Genomic DNA, 13661 nt, shown 5'->3' with positions numbered 1-13661 from the left:
AAGCATATTATCTTTATAGGGTGTCACCTTGGGAATGCAGAGGCATCTAATGTTGCTGCTGTTTCTCAAAACACATTTGGGTGCCCCTTTTGGGATTGATTTGAGAGCCAGGTTGAGGCACAGGAGAGAATGAGATTTATTACTATTACTTTATTATCACGTACTTTAATCTTAGGAATGTTCCAGATGACTTGTTATTTATTTTCAGAAATAAAAGCCACCTTCAAATGTTTGCCATCATTGGGAATGTTTGAAAGGTTGAGCTGTAGGTTTTCATATATTATAGGAACAGGAGAGAGATGAAAGGTTTAAAGCAATTTGATAGGTGAGGAAGGTAGGCATCCTTAGGTCATCCGGAGCAGGGATTCTGGCTTTAGGTAAATAGCCAATGAACTTTTAAAATTGTAAACCTTAGAACACTTCACTTCTTAAAACCTCAGAGCTTTCCTTTCTTCAGAACAAAAGGCTGACTTCCTACTGTGTCCTCCAAGGCCCTGCTTGAGCTGTCCTTTTCCTGCCTGCTTCTCTGAAGGCAGGACCCATAGCTGCCCTTGCCACTGCCCTAGGCTCCCACCTGGCTATCAGTGTAACAACTCCACCTCCACACCCCCCACCCAGCATGTTCCTGCCCGGGGGCCTTTGCACTTACTGTTTTTCTGGCCTGAATTGTCCTCCTCCCACATATTTGCATAGTTCACTTTCCTTCCCTGGTGATCTCTGCACCAACTTCCCTTTAATTGGCCTAACCCACTTTATATAATGGTAACTTTTCCTCTTCTTAATCTGCCTGATTTTTGATGTTGTATTTATAACCACCTGCCTTTGTATATTTACTTGCTTATTTTTTGTATTTCCCACAAGGACAGGGTTTTGTCAGTTTTTGTTCATTGCTCTATCCTCATTGTCTAGCCCAGGGCCTGGCAGTTAGAACTATTTGATAAATATTTGTCGAATAAGAAAATGAATGACCATTTAGCATGGTGATTATATATTTTAGATTTCCCAGGATATATCTGTTGATAGATGTTCTGGCTTATTGTCAAATCATGAGGCCAGTATATATACATATATATATTTTAACATCCAGTCATTGAAGAACTGTGGGTTGATTTTTTTTATTTTTAAGATTTAATTTATTTATTCATGAGAGACACAGAGAGAGGCAGAGACACAGGAAGAGGGAGAAGCAGGCTCCCTGTGGGGAGCCCGATGTGGGACTCGATCCCAGGACCCCGGGGTCATATCCTGAGCCGAAGGCAGATGCTCCACGGCTGTGCCCCCCAGGTGTCCTGAGGTTACTATATTTGGAATAAAAAATATGATCATGTACCTCTGTGTTGTAGGATCATTCCAAGTCTGAGATTCTGTGATTGCCCATAAGCCACAAGGCCTGGGCAGTGGGTGCTCCCCAGGAATCTGTGGATGAATTGAATGGAGACCTCCAGGAGCATTTTGATGGAGCCTCTTTCTGCCCTTGACCTAACTGCTGTTACAGCCCATGGTTAATGATTTCAGACCCTGTGCTTGTGCAGGAGCTGTGATTCACAGCAATTATTTTCAGAATAGAAACTTTGGGTGTAATGGTCAAAGCCTGGGGCTGACTTGGTTTTAATTAAATGTAATTCATTGAATTTGGGTTAATAACTAGTCATTACAAAGAAAAAGTAGTTCAGCAAACACCTGTTGCATCTGGGCAAAGGAGATAAATGGTTTAAGTTCTTTTTTTTAAAATTTAAAAAAAAATTTATTTATGATAGAGAGAGAGAGAGAGGCAGAGACACAGGCAGAGGGAGAAGCAGGCCCCACGCACCGGGAGCCCGACGTGGGATTCGATCCCGGGTCTCCAGGATTGCGCCCTGGGCCAAAGGCAGGCGCCAAACCGCTGTGCCACCCAGGGATCCCGGTTTAAGTTCTTTTGAGAAGAATGCTGACTTTCATGGTCTTTGCCATCAGGATTTGACCCTGAAGCATGGTTGGCGAACTGGTGCGATTATCCCGGAGCTGAGATCCGAGCTCAGAATCATGAACACGGAGCAGTACATTCAAACCATGACCTGGCTGCAGACCCTGACCGGGTTATTGGAACAGATGCAGGTTTGGGATTTTTTTTTTTCCCTCTTCTATGTTTTCTTTAAGGCTGAAGTTAGTCCATGAGCCAAAGTTACTTCTTTTTAATTGTGGTTATAAAGCACAAGGTGTAAGTCATCGTGCAGAATAACTCCTGGGGTTCTCTTGCCCCTAAGAAGAGTTTTGTCAGCCTCCCTGCGAAGAGAACTTTAAAAATGCCCCGAAAATTCATTCCGAGAAAGAGCTTTGTGGGGCCATGTAGATGCGCATGTTTCCCCGCAGGAACCCTGTGTCCTTGCCTCTGCACTATAGCTCTGTTGGGAGAGGGCCCGTGGGGTGTGTTATTCAAGAACTGCTGATGCTTGGGCCTGGTCCGGCTTCTGCCCCTGGCCTGCTGTGGGACTGCGCCGTTCTGGGCCTCAGTTTCCCTGGCTTACTGGAGGGACTCTCAAAGCAAAAGTTCGGATGTCTGTGTGCAGCCACCCTTTGACTTGAGGAGAATGCGTATGGTTTGCTGGTCACTGGAGTTCAGTGGCAGGTTTTTCTGTATGGAAGGTAGGTGGCCAGTCGTGGACAGTTAGTGAGGAATGCTGTTTTGGTGATTTTCTGGCCCGTGGCCCATGGATTTTCTGCCTTGACTTGTAGCCATGACCCACTCTGAGGCTCCTGAGATGCCTTGCTGCCCTCTGGGTTCAGCTGACTCGGCCTGCAGCCTCCCTGCCTGAGTGCTTAGGAGGAGCCTGGGCGCCCTCCCTCTTGTCTGACACCTGTGCTCTGGCCATAGCTGGGTGCCCACACCTGCCAGCCCGCTTTGGGAAGGGCAGGGAAGTGCCCTCCTGGCCCAGCCAGCAGTCCTCGAGGGGGCAGCTGGGACCGAGCCAAGGTGGGGCTGGCAGCAGTGGCAGACATCCCAAGTATGGGGCCTCACACATCCCCCAGGGTCTCTTCCAGCGTGCTCTGCCCACATTGGTTCTTGCCTTGTCCATCATGCTGGTCTGTGAGATGCTTTTCTAAAAATCAAAGGCATCAGTTCTGGGTTGATGTAGCTGCAAGTCTGTACATAGGTCACCCAGTGATAATAGTTACTTCTCCTATGCCACACATTGTGCCACGTGCTGGCTGCACACACGTTGGTCATTAATAGTCCTGCTGTCCTTTGTAGGCAGGTGTGATTTTCCCATGTTAGAATAAGGAGACTGTGTGTTTGGGAATTGGGCAACATGTGTGAGATCATAAAATGGCGAGAACTTGAACGCAGACTTATGTGATGCCTAGTCCATGCCTTTGAGCAGGTGTCAGCGTGCTTCCCTACTCTTCAGTTTGGAGGTCTCAAGTGTGGTGAAGGGCCCTTACGCCAGGTGTGCTTTCTGTGGTGCTGGCAGCTGGGTGATGCACAGACACAATCTGCATGTCGTTGGTGTCACTACATTTTATTTTATTATTTAAATTAAAAAAAATTAGAGTATGCACCACACATGCATGAGAGCAGAGGGGAGAGCAGAGACTCTTCAGGCAGGCTCCCCACCCCATGCGGGACTCTACCTCACCAGCCCAAAATCGCAATGTGAGCCGAAACCAAGAGCTGGATGCTTAGCCAGCTGAGCCACCTGGACCTCCCATGTGTCTCCACATTTTAGCTTTGAGGGTAGTCTTGTTTTCTTCTCTCTGATCTATATAAAAGGCTTGATAATTAAGGACTGGAAGTGCTGGAACTATTTCTCCGACTTTGGAGGTAAAATTTTATAAGGCATCAGGTAGGGGAAGGAAGAAGAGAGTAGTGCCATTCACATCGCCACCCCCCATTTATAGGAGAGGAAATTGAGTCTCAAGGATGAATAACTTATCTTGAATTCCAGAGTTAGTGAGCAGCAGAACCAACCTGTTTAGAAATGTTCTAGATACTGCGTTCTAGAACCACAGTCCACACATGGCACAGACACCATGTTCTAGATTCCTTGTTCTAGACACTGTTCCAGATGCTAAGGGCTTTGAAGTAGATGCTGATGGCCACACCTGAGCACAGAAGGGGAGGATAGCCTGCACAGGTGAAGGCTGAGCTGTGGTGTAGGTCCTGCCAGCCCAACTCAAGTCTTACCTTCCACACTGACAGCTCGTGGCCTCTACTACTTTCCGCAGCTTTCTGTGCAGTTAGATCCACCAGGATGGAGAGAAGTGTGGCAGGAAATTAAAAAAAACCCAAGATGAATGTCATTTCTCAAGTTCTTCCTCTTCCCTGCTCCCCTCCCTGCTGCCCCCATGTTCACCTGAAAAGCTAAATTATTCCTAAGCTAAATATGTGACACTGGGTCACATATTTCTGTAGACTCCCCTGGGTAGGGGGTTATTTTCAGAAATGTAGTACATTATGGGGATTCTTTCCTGAAGATGAACATTAGTCCTTGGAGGTTGTGTTTGATCTTTGTCATTGGTGGAGCCAGCTGTGTGTCCTTTGGAACCCATCAGATGAACCCAATGTAAGTATTTGATTTTGGTCTTAAGAAAATAGCTGTGAAGAATAAAGATAATTTTGTTAACTGGCCTGGAAGTGCAGGCCAGAATGGCATGATGGAGGGTGTTTGAGTGTGCTCCTGGGTTATTGTGGCACGACTGCATTTCGGTTGGGGGTCAGGGGACTGCAGCAGAGGGCTAGGCTGCTCAGTATATCGGGCTGTGCAGGGCAGGCGCCTGTCATGGCCGCTGAGCTCTGCTCGCAGCACAGAAGCATCCCTGGACACTGGGGTTGTGTCCCGGTGGCCTTATTGGTGCACATGAAGTGTGAATTTCGTATCACTTTCATGTATCACAAAATTGCTTTTCTTTTGATTCCCCACAACTGCCCCCCCCCCCCCAATTTGGAAAGGGACTTACTCTTTTTTAAAGATTTTTATGTATTTATTTGAGAAAGAGAGAGCGTGCACACATACCAGAAGGGGTGAGGGATAGAGGGAGAGGGAGAAGCAGACCCCCAAGAAGCAGGGAGCCCAATATGGGACTGGATCCCAGGACCTCAGGATCATGACCTGAGCCGAAGGCAGATGCTCAACCACTGAGCCCACCAGGGGCCCCTGAAAGGAACTTATTCTTAAGCTCAGAAGCCGAGGGGAAAACTGGGTGGTGGGCTGAACTCAGCCTCCCTGGTAGAGGCTGTGGCGTGGGCTGGGTTGCGGTGCCCTGTGCACACTGGGTGGGAGGGCTGGTGCCACAGGCCCAGGCAGAGTATCATCTAGTTTTGCTAATGCAGAGCTGGTTAGGCTAATTTGTGATCAGGCCAAAGGTGGGATCAGCTTCTGGTTAGCCTTCTCTGATACTATGTGCCCCCTGGACTGCATGGTTACGTAAAGATTAGTGTACCTCATGAGCACACCCTTCTTTCTGAAGTGGTTTAAAGTAGATTTCAGGCCTATAGGAGACCCTATAGGGGGAGCAGAGCTGGAAAAAGAGGTGCCTCAAGGAAATATAGCTTTTTTTTTTTTTTTAAATGGGAGAGACTTGAGTGTGTACAGATGCTGATGGGAGGGCGCCGGGTGAAGGGCTGAGCGTCTGGCAGTGAAGGTGCGTGGCGGAGAAGGGTTCCAGGAGGGCGGAGGGGGCATCACCAGAGGAGCTGGAGAACGTGCCCTGAATTGGGAGACCCAAGTTGGCCCTTGATATGTGCAGCCCTGCCCTGGTATGGGGCTGCCGGGGGCTGCGGGGGCACGGAAGTCACGTGTCCCAGGGCAGCTTGTTTAGGACAGTGCTGTGCAGTAGCTGGAAATCCTTAGGCCCCAGGAGTTCTCCCTTCCTGCATGATAGGCGGTGAGGAACCAGAAATTGCTCCCTCCTGCTGAGACAGGGTGCAGGAGCCTGGGTCCTGGGCTGAGAAGGGGCTGTGGGCAGAGGTGGGGGGTTCCCACTCATGGACGGACTCCTTGCTCGTTTTGTCATGGTCTGTTTACCTACATGTGCCTCCTGTGGGGTGTGTGAGCTTGCTTGTCCTCTGTTGTACCCTCAGCATCGAGCACAATGCTGGGCAGATAGTAGGTGCTGAATACATATGTGCATATGTGTGTATATTTGTGTGCATGTGTATGTGCATGCAGGTGTATGTATGTGTGTGTATGTGTGTGCATGCATGTGTGTTTGCATGTGTATGGACATTTGTGTTTGTGGCACCCTACACATTTTGGTGCCATTTCTGATCCAGTCACATAACTCGTGGAGCCTGTACTCTGTAGTGAGCATTTTCCTGGGTGAAGTATGCAGACTAAAGCACGCCCTCAGAGCCTCTGTGGCTCCCAGGAGCCGTTGCAGTGTCTGGCACTCCTGCCATGCATGGCCGGGTCCCCCTTTGGGAGCTGCCCCCTGCCGGTACAGGCACAACACCCAGGTACAGGCTTCGTGCATGCGGGTTTGTGGGTGGCCGAGGCCCTTTGCAGCTGCCTGCCTGCCCGTCAGGCAGTAGAGCTGGGCAGATGCTAGGCAGCGGAGGGCCGGGCTCCCACATGGGAAGCACGTGGTCTGCTTGCTTGGTGTTTCTTCCGGGTCCTATGGCTGCTGTGTGACCATGAGTTTGGGGACCCCCCTGTCCCTGCCATCACTGGCGCGCCTCTGACCCCACCATGGGCAATCTCTGTTCAGCCACAAGACACTTGGGAGACTCTGTCTATTAGGATGTGGGCAGTGGTCATCTCTCTTTTTGCCTTTTGCTCACATTTCAGCCCAACGAGGGAATCCTCTGCTTTTCCAGAGGTGCTCTACCTGCTTGTCTCTTATAAAACCATGAATTATTTTCTCTTGAACACTTTAGAGGATAATATAACATGAAGGGAAAACATTAAAACCATTTATAATCCTACTTTCTGTACACAAAGAAAAATTTTCACGTTCAAGGAGTAGAATTCTTCTAAGAGCTGCCTGTTAAAAAGGTCATAATCTAATGAGCTTTTGTGCAGCGAGAGCAATCTCAGTGATTAGCTTGTATCCTGCAGGTTCACAGAGATGTCGAGTCACAGCTGGTTTTACAGGAGTGGAAGAAGGAAAGAAAGGAGATGAGGTAAGAGGGGTCTGTTTTGAATGCGGTGAGCCTACCACCCTGTCTGCACCCCGCTCAGCCCCAGCCAGCCCTCCTTGTGCAGCTGCCAGGGGTGAAGGTCACTCTCGACATCGCCAGAACCAAGCATGTCTGTGGTCGTGTGGGATGTGTGACATTTCTTTGTGCAGCAGTGACCTTTCCCAAACCTCCTGCCTTTGCCTTTCAATGCCAGGGTTAAAGTTGCTGTCGCTGCCCACCCCTCTCCCTGCCTGCTTGACTTTCATGTTCGGGCAGCTGGTGGCCCGGTGGGGGTCATGCTGCGCAGTGTTGCTCATGGGACAGCATAGGGGCAGGCCCTGAGCCCCAGTGGATTCTCAGGGCTCCTGAGCCCCGGGGCTTATCTGTAACCAGGGATATGTAAGCATGCAGTGTTGAAATGCTTATTGGTGAGGATAGCCCTCCTGTAGTCTGCTGTCTGGCGTGGGGACATCTTAGGGGAACAATTGTCTGAAGAGGCCTGTGGACAGTTGAGCTTCCCTAAGAAGGATGCTGTATACACAGACGCTGTTGAGACCACTTCAGCTCTTGTGCGTGACCTCCCCTCACCTGCTGGGACGGCTTCGGGTGTGGAAGGAGTGGTCACTCCCTGAGTCCTGGGCTCTGAGCAGTGGATTGCCTGCTTGCGGGGGGTTGGGGGTCCTCCTTGGGGGGTGGAGAGGGGACAGAGTCCTCCTTGGGGGGTGGAGAGGGGAGAGAGTTCTCCCCGGGGGGGTGGAGAGGGGACGGAGTCCTCCCTGGAGGGTAGAGAGGGGACAGCGTTCTCCCCGGGGGTAGAAAGGGGATAGAGTTCTCCCTGGGGAGTGGAGAGAGGTCAGAGTCCACTCTGGGGGTGGAGAGGGGTTGGAGTCTTCCCTGGGAGTTGAGAGGGATCAGAGCCCTCCCAGGGGGGTGGAGAGGGGATGGAGTCCTCCCCCGGGGGGTAGAGAGGGAACGGAGTCCTCCCCGAGGGGTGGAGAGGGGATAGAGTCCTCCTGAGGAGGGTGGAGAAGGGATAGAGTCCTCCCCGAGGAGTGAAGGGACAGTCCTCCCCAGGGGTTGGAGGAGGTCGGAGTCCTCCTGAGGGGGGTGGAGAAGGGATAGAGTCCTCCCCAAGGGGTGGAGAAGGGACAGAGTCCTCCCCAGGGGTTGGAGGGGGTCGGGAGTCCTCTCCGGGGGGGGGGGTGGAGAGGGGTCAGAGTCCTCCTGAGGGGGGTGGAGAAGGGACAGAGTCCTCCCGGGGGGGGGGTTGGAGAGGGGTCAGAGCCCTCCCGGGGGATGGAGAGGGGATAGAGTCCTCCCCGAGGGGTGGAGAAGGGACAGAGTCCTCCCCAGGGGTTGGAGGGGGTCGGAGTCCCCCCCCAGGGGGGGTGGAGAAGGGACAGAGTCCTCCTGGGGGGGGTTGGAGAGGGGTCAGAGCCCTTCCGGGGGATGGAGAGGGGATAGAGTCCTCCCTGGGGGGGGGTGGAGAGGGGATAGGGTCCTCCTGAGGGGGGGTGGAGAGGGGATAGAGCCCTCCCTGGGGAGGGGGTGAAGAGGGGTCAGAGCCTTCCTGGGGGGTAGAGAGAGTATAGAGTCCTCCCCAGGGGGGGTAGAGAGGGATCAGAGTCCTCCCGGGGGGGGGGTGGAGAGGGGATAGAGTCCTCCTGAGGAGGGGGTGGAGAGGGGATAGGGTCCTGGGGGGGGGTGAAGAGGGGTCAGAGCCCTCCCAGGGGTAGAGAGGGGATAGAGTCCTCCCCAGGGTGGGTGGAGAGGGGACAGAGTCCTCCCTGAGGTTTGGAGAGGCGTCGCAGTCCTCCTGGGGAGTGGAGAGGGGACGCGGCAAGGTGTGAGGCCCTTGGAGCGGCCAGACGGGTTATTTGCGTGTCGCAGACGCCTCCTCGGCCCTGTTATCGGAGCACTGTCGAGTTCCTCACGGGCCGTCACTTCTTACGGGAGTCGTCACAGTGACCTCGTAGAGGGTCTCGAGCCCATTGTGCTGAGGGGCGGTTTGCACCCAGAACATTCTACCCCCCCTCCCTCCCCCGGCCGGGGAGCCTGCGCAGCGTGCAGGGGGAGGGCCTGGGCCCACCGAGGCGGCTCTAGGGACCAGGGCAGGGGCGCCCCCCTCTCCGGGCCGCACTGGCGGGTCCGGCGCCCTGAGCTCCTGTGCTGCGGCGTCCTGAGGCGTTTCTCTCTCCGCGGCCGCGCTCTCCTCTTGCCCCTTCAGGGACATGACCAAGAATTTCTTCAACGCCCAGTTCGGAAGCTTGTTCCGCACGGACCAGAACCCGACGTACTTCCTGAGGCGCCTGTCGCGTTTCGCCGACATCTACATGGCGTCCCTGAGCTGCCTGCTCAGCTACGACGTCAGCCACACGTTCTACCCGCGCAGGACTCCGCTGCAGCACGAGCTGCCCGCCTGGTCCGACGGCGCCCGCGCCCCCGCCCCCGCCCCCGCCCCCGGCAGCGCATGCGCGCCCCTGCGGGAGGCCCACGGCGACTAGGCCGCGCCCCGCCCCGCCCCGCCCCGCCCCGCGGCCGCTCCCCGGGCAGCCCCGCCCCCGCCGGCTGTGCCGGGGACCGTCGCTTTTGGAAAAGATGCCAACACGCCGTTTTATATTTATTTCGCCGTCCGCCAGTTCCGCCTCGGCCCTGGTCGCCGGGCGCTCGGCCGCTTCGCGGAAGCCCTGCGGTCAGCCCTCGGCTCGCAGGGGCCGCGGTGGGCGCCCGGGCCCGGGTGAGCGGGGAGCTCCGGCTGCCGTCCCCCGCGCCAGCCGCGGAGCCGTTCTAGGCCCTTCCGTGGGAAACGGGCTGACGGTGCACGGCAGGTCTCCGGCGGCCGCAGCCTGCAGGGACCTGGGGGCCACGTCAGGGGGCTCCGACACGGGTGAGCTCCGGCGGGGCTCCCGTGGCAGGACGTGTCACCTGCTGGGACACCCAGCCCCCGAGGAGGCTTCTGCGAAGGAGCGAGACGAGCCGCACGTCCTTGACCCTTGGCGGCCCTCGGGGTCAGCCCCCCGGCCCTCGCGCCCGCGGGACCCCTGTGCTGCTGCCCGTGCGGACTGGCCGCCCCTTCCCCGGGGACGGAGGCGAGGCGAGGAGGCGCCGCTCTCTGCCGGGCCGCGGGACCCTGGGCGTAGGCTCCAGGTGCGGGAAGCGCGCGGGTCAGAGGAACTGGCGCGTGTGTGGTGGGCCTCCCACCACGTCATCAGCCTGGAAAAGCCCACCCAGGTGGTGTTTCTTCGCCCGCGGCGGGACAGAAGACCGAGCTGGAGACCGAAGTGTCGGGGTCGGGGAGGGCTGCGCTGTCACCCTGCGGGGCCGTGTTGGGCACTTGACGCGCAGGCTCCAGCGGGGGCAGAGGAGGTGGCCCGGCACCCCAGACCCCGCCCCTGCTGTGTGTGTGGGGCTGCCTGCGAGTGGGGTGGTGTTCCTGGGGTGTAGGGCGGGAGGGGACACCTAGGAATGGCCTTGCGGAGTGAGCAGGAATCAAGCGTCCCTTGTATTCTGGGGGCAGCGCCAGTGCCCGCGCTTATTCCCAGTGGCAGGTCTGTGGAGGGGCCGTGCAGTGCGGGCCTTGTCCGGCTTTTGCTGTGATGAGTGGATGGGAACCGGCCGCTGATGACAGCTTGGCACCCCGTAGACTGGCTGCGACAGGGAAACTCAGAAGCGAGTTGCGGCCCCCTGCACGCTGCTGCTCATCTGCCCTTTAGATCCCGTAGGTCCTTCCGCCCTTTTATTTTACTAATGAATTTGGTTATGAGCACAGAGGCCGGTTTTCCTAGGATGGGGCAGCAAGGGGCAGCGCTGTCTGCTGGGTGTTAGCGCCCAGGCGTGGTGAGCAGCAGGGCCTGTCGGAGCCTGGTGACCACAGTGCAGGTGGGTCCCAGAAGCGCCCAGTGGTGGGGCCCTCAGCAGACACACTGCTGCTTTTGGCTTTGGGGTTCGTGCTTGGAGACGCCGAGCAACGAGGTAAATAAAGAATGTTTTCCTCTCCCTCCACCAGTTCTAATCAATCAGTCCGTCACGGACGTGTCCTAGGTACTGGTTGTCCTAGGTGCTGGTAGCGGTGTCTGGTTGACCCAACGGGAAGCAGCACTGGTTTAAAGCTGCCTTTGCGGGTGGGTAGCCTAGGTGAGGCAGGCTTTAGTTGGGGGAGAAGCAGGTTTTCCTGGAATGAGGAATGTCTCTTATGACATCGTGTCAGCCAAGACTTCAGCTCTGGGCCACTGGACACGGCGTGCTGGGCTCACAGGGCCTGGCACCTGTCCCCAGGGGCCCGGAGCCTGTGGCTGGTGGCCACTCGAGGATGGACAGAGACATTCTTCCTGCCACTGCTTGGTCGGGAGAGATTGTGGCTCGGCCAGGCTCGGGCACCTGGTCTCATGGTGCGCCCTGGGAGGGAGTGTGTTTTGTAGCATGTGAACAGTCAGCTGGGAACGTGAACAGAATAGAGTTGGTTGGTACACTGAAAAGCAGCTTCTGCTTCTCGCGTGGGTGGGGACGGCGGGGAGGGGACAGCGGGGAGGCCCCGGGCCCGCGGATTGCCTCAGAGGGGTCCCGCACAGCTGGTTTGCCGTGGCTTTTATAGACAAAACTTGCCTTTTAAAATATTTTAGGGGTTTGGTTTAGAATGTCCTCCTTTCTCCTGACATAGCCATTTTTTTTTTTTTTTAAATTGTAAGACTTGTCCTCAGCCCCATTTTCTGCCACCAGCACTAATGCCACAGATGCTCTGATCCTGGTGTGGGCACATTTCACGCTGAGTTACTAGTTGCTTTGAATGCATTGACCCTGTTAATTATTGCAGAGGAGAAATGAGATGTGTTCTTCCCCCCTCACTAATTTAGCTTTGGGTGAACTAAACGGCTTTTCCTTTCTTGCCCCCTGAGGCCCCAGAAGCCATAGAGTCTGCTGAATCCTGGAGTTGGTTCCCTGGGCCCGAGGCTCGTTTGCTGCCAAACACCCCCTTGGGGCCCTTGTCCAGAATGTTCTAAGACTACGTGTGGCTGGAGGCAGGTTCCTCGATTGTTCTATTCAGCCCACTAGGGAGCCTGTGTTCTGCCCCCTAAGACTCATTTCCTTGTGTGAGGGTGTGTTTTCTTCCTCATGTCCTCGCCTGCACTAGCACCTGGGAGCTTGGCCTCGGGCTCAGTCAGCCTTTAACTGCCGGTGGACCTCGGAGGGAGGGGATAGGCTTGCCCCGCAGGGTTGGGTTCAGCGAGGAAGGGCTGGTGGTCAACTCTGCTCCCTGCCACCCCCTTCCCCGCCTTGGGGCTGCGGCCTGGGTTGGGCGCCCCCGATGGTTGCCCTCCCCCCCCACCCGGTGCTTTGTGTTGGCGGCAACGATCCCCGCACCTCGGGCCTGCACACAGGTAGAGAGCTTGCTGTACCCCTACAAGCGGCTTCCAGGTACATGGACTCTGGCCAGTGTTCCCCGCACGAGGCAGACCACCGGGTGTAGTGAGGGGCCTGGCTGAGTGCTCTGCCCATGACTGTGCCACACATGGTGCTGGCTGTGCGCTGCCTGGAACAGCCTTGGGGACCTTAGGACGCCCTGGAGCATCCCCCACTCGGACAAAGTCATGCCTCTTCCTCTGGGAGCACCTGCTCCAGCCCTGCCTGCTTCTCTCCCCAGCCCCTCCTTCCCGCCCCTTCTCCTCTTCCCCTCCCCCTCCCTAGGCGTCCATCCCAAGTGCCCCCGTCCTGGTCCTGGGCGCACACCCTGCACTGTCTGGCGGCTTCCAGGACCCACCTTGCTCCCGCGCCTCTACTCTGGCCCCACAGTTTAGCAGAGCGACAGGTTGCGCCCTGTGGCATCAGGCCGATCGTGCAGGGGTACGCAGACCTACTATTTATTCTGAATGTGAATTTGCTATTTATTCCCAATGTTGATTTGATGTCCTAAGATCAAACTTGTTGCCAAATAAAAGTTTGAACTGTGTTGTCCAGTTTCTTGTGCGTGCTCTGTGCTTGCGTGCTGCTGTGGCAAAGCCCTACCAGGACCTAAGGGACCCAAAAGGAACAGCCCCTGAGGAGGGGAGGAGGGTGTGGTTCCTGGTTTGCCCCTTCCAGCCCAGCGGCCCGGCAAAGTCAGAACTGGGGGGGGGGGGGCCTGTGTCGTCAGTTCCCGGTCCCCTTTAGGATGGGATGAGAGTTCCCTGGCGGGAAGTACCACCGTGGGCTTGTCCCTTTGTGAGATGGGGGACACTGGGGCCGTTTCTACTTTCTGGCTGTTAGGAATCCCGCTGCTATGAGCGGGCAGATATGTTACCATGGGGACGTGTTCTCCACTTCCCCGGGTGTAGACCGAGGAGTGGAACTTCTGGATCATGTGGTCACACTGTGTTTAAACATTTGAGGAATGGAGCCACTTCTCCGCATGGCCACACCACTTCACTGCCCACCTCTCAGCAATGTGGGGGGGTCTGACTTCACATCCTTGCCCACACCTGTCTGATTACAGCCACCCTCGGGAGGGGAAGTGCTGTCTCCCTGTGGTCATCGTGTCTCCAACACAAACAAGCAAACAAAACCAAGAAAAAAGAATTCCTAAGGCAGGTGT

At 55.6% G+C, this 13661-nt stretch overlaps 1 protein-coding gene across 7 annotated transcripts in view; it reads left to right on the top strand.

Annotated features, from left to right (window-relative positions):
• Positions 1–9626, top strand: part of NT5DC3 (5'-nucleotidase domain containing 3) — a 96444-nt gene extending 86818 nt beyond the window's left edge. For all 7 annotated transcript variants that reach the window (XM_072773386.1, XM_072773385.1, XM_072773387.1 and 4 more), the window contains 3 exons: positions 1954–2094; positions 7035–7099; positions 9324–9626. In XM_072773386.1, the coding sequence (XP_072629487.1) occupies positions 1954–2094; positions 7035–7099; positions 9324–9600 (483 nt within the window). In that variant the 3' untranslated portion in view covers positions 9601–9626. The remainder of the gene's footprint in view (positions 1–1953; positions 2095–7034; positions 7100–9323) is intronic.
• Positions 9627–13661: the final 4035 nt, after the last annotated feature.

The sequence above is a fragment of the Canis lupus genome, chromosome 13, assembly GCF_048164855.1.
Source record: "Canis lupus baileyi chromosome 13, mCanLup2.hap1, whole genome shotgun sequence".
Taxonomy (NCBI): domain Eukaryota; kingdom Metazoa; phylum Chordata; class Mammalia; order Carnivora; family Canidae; genus Canis; species Canis lupus.
This window is presented reverse-complemented; position numbering and strand designations above follow the sequence as displayed.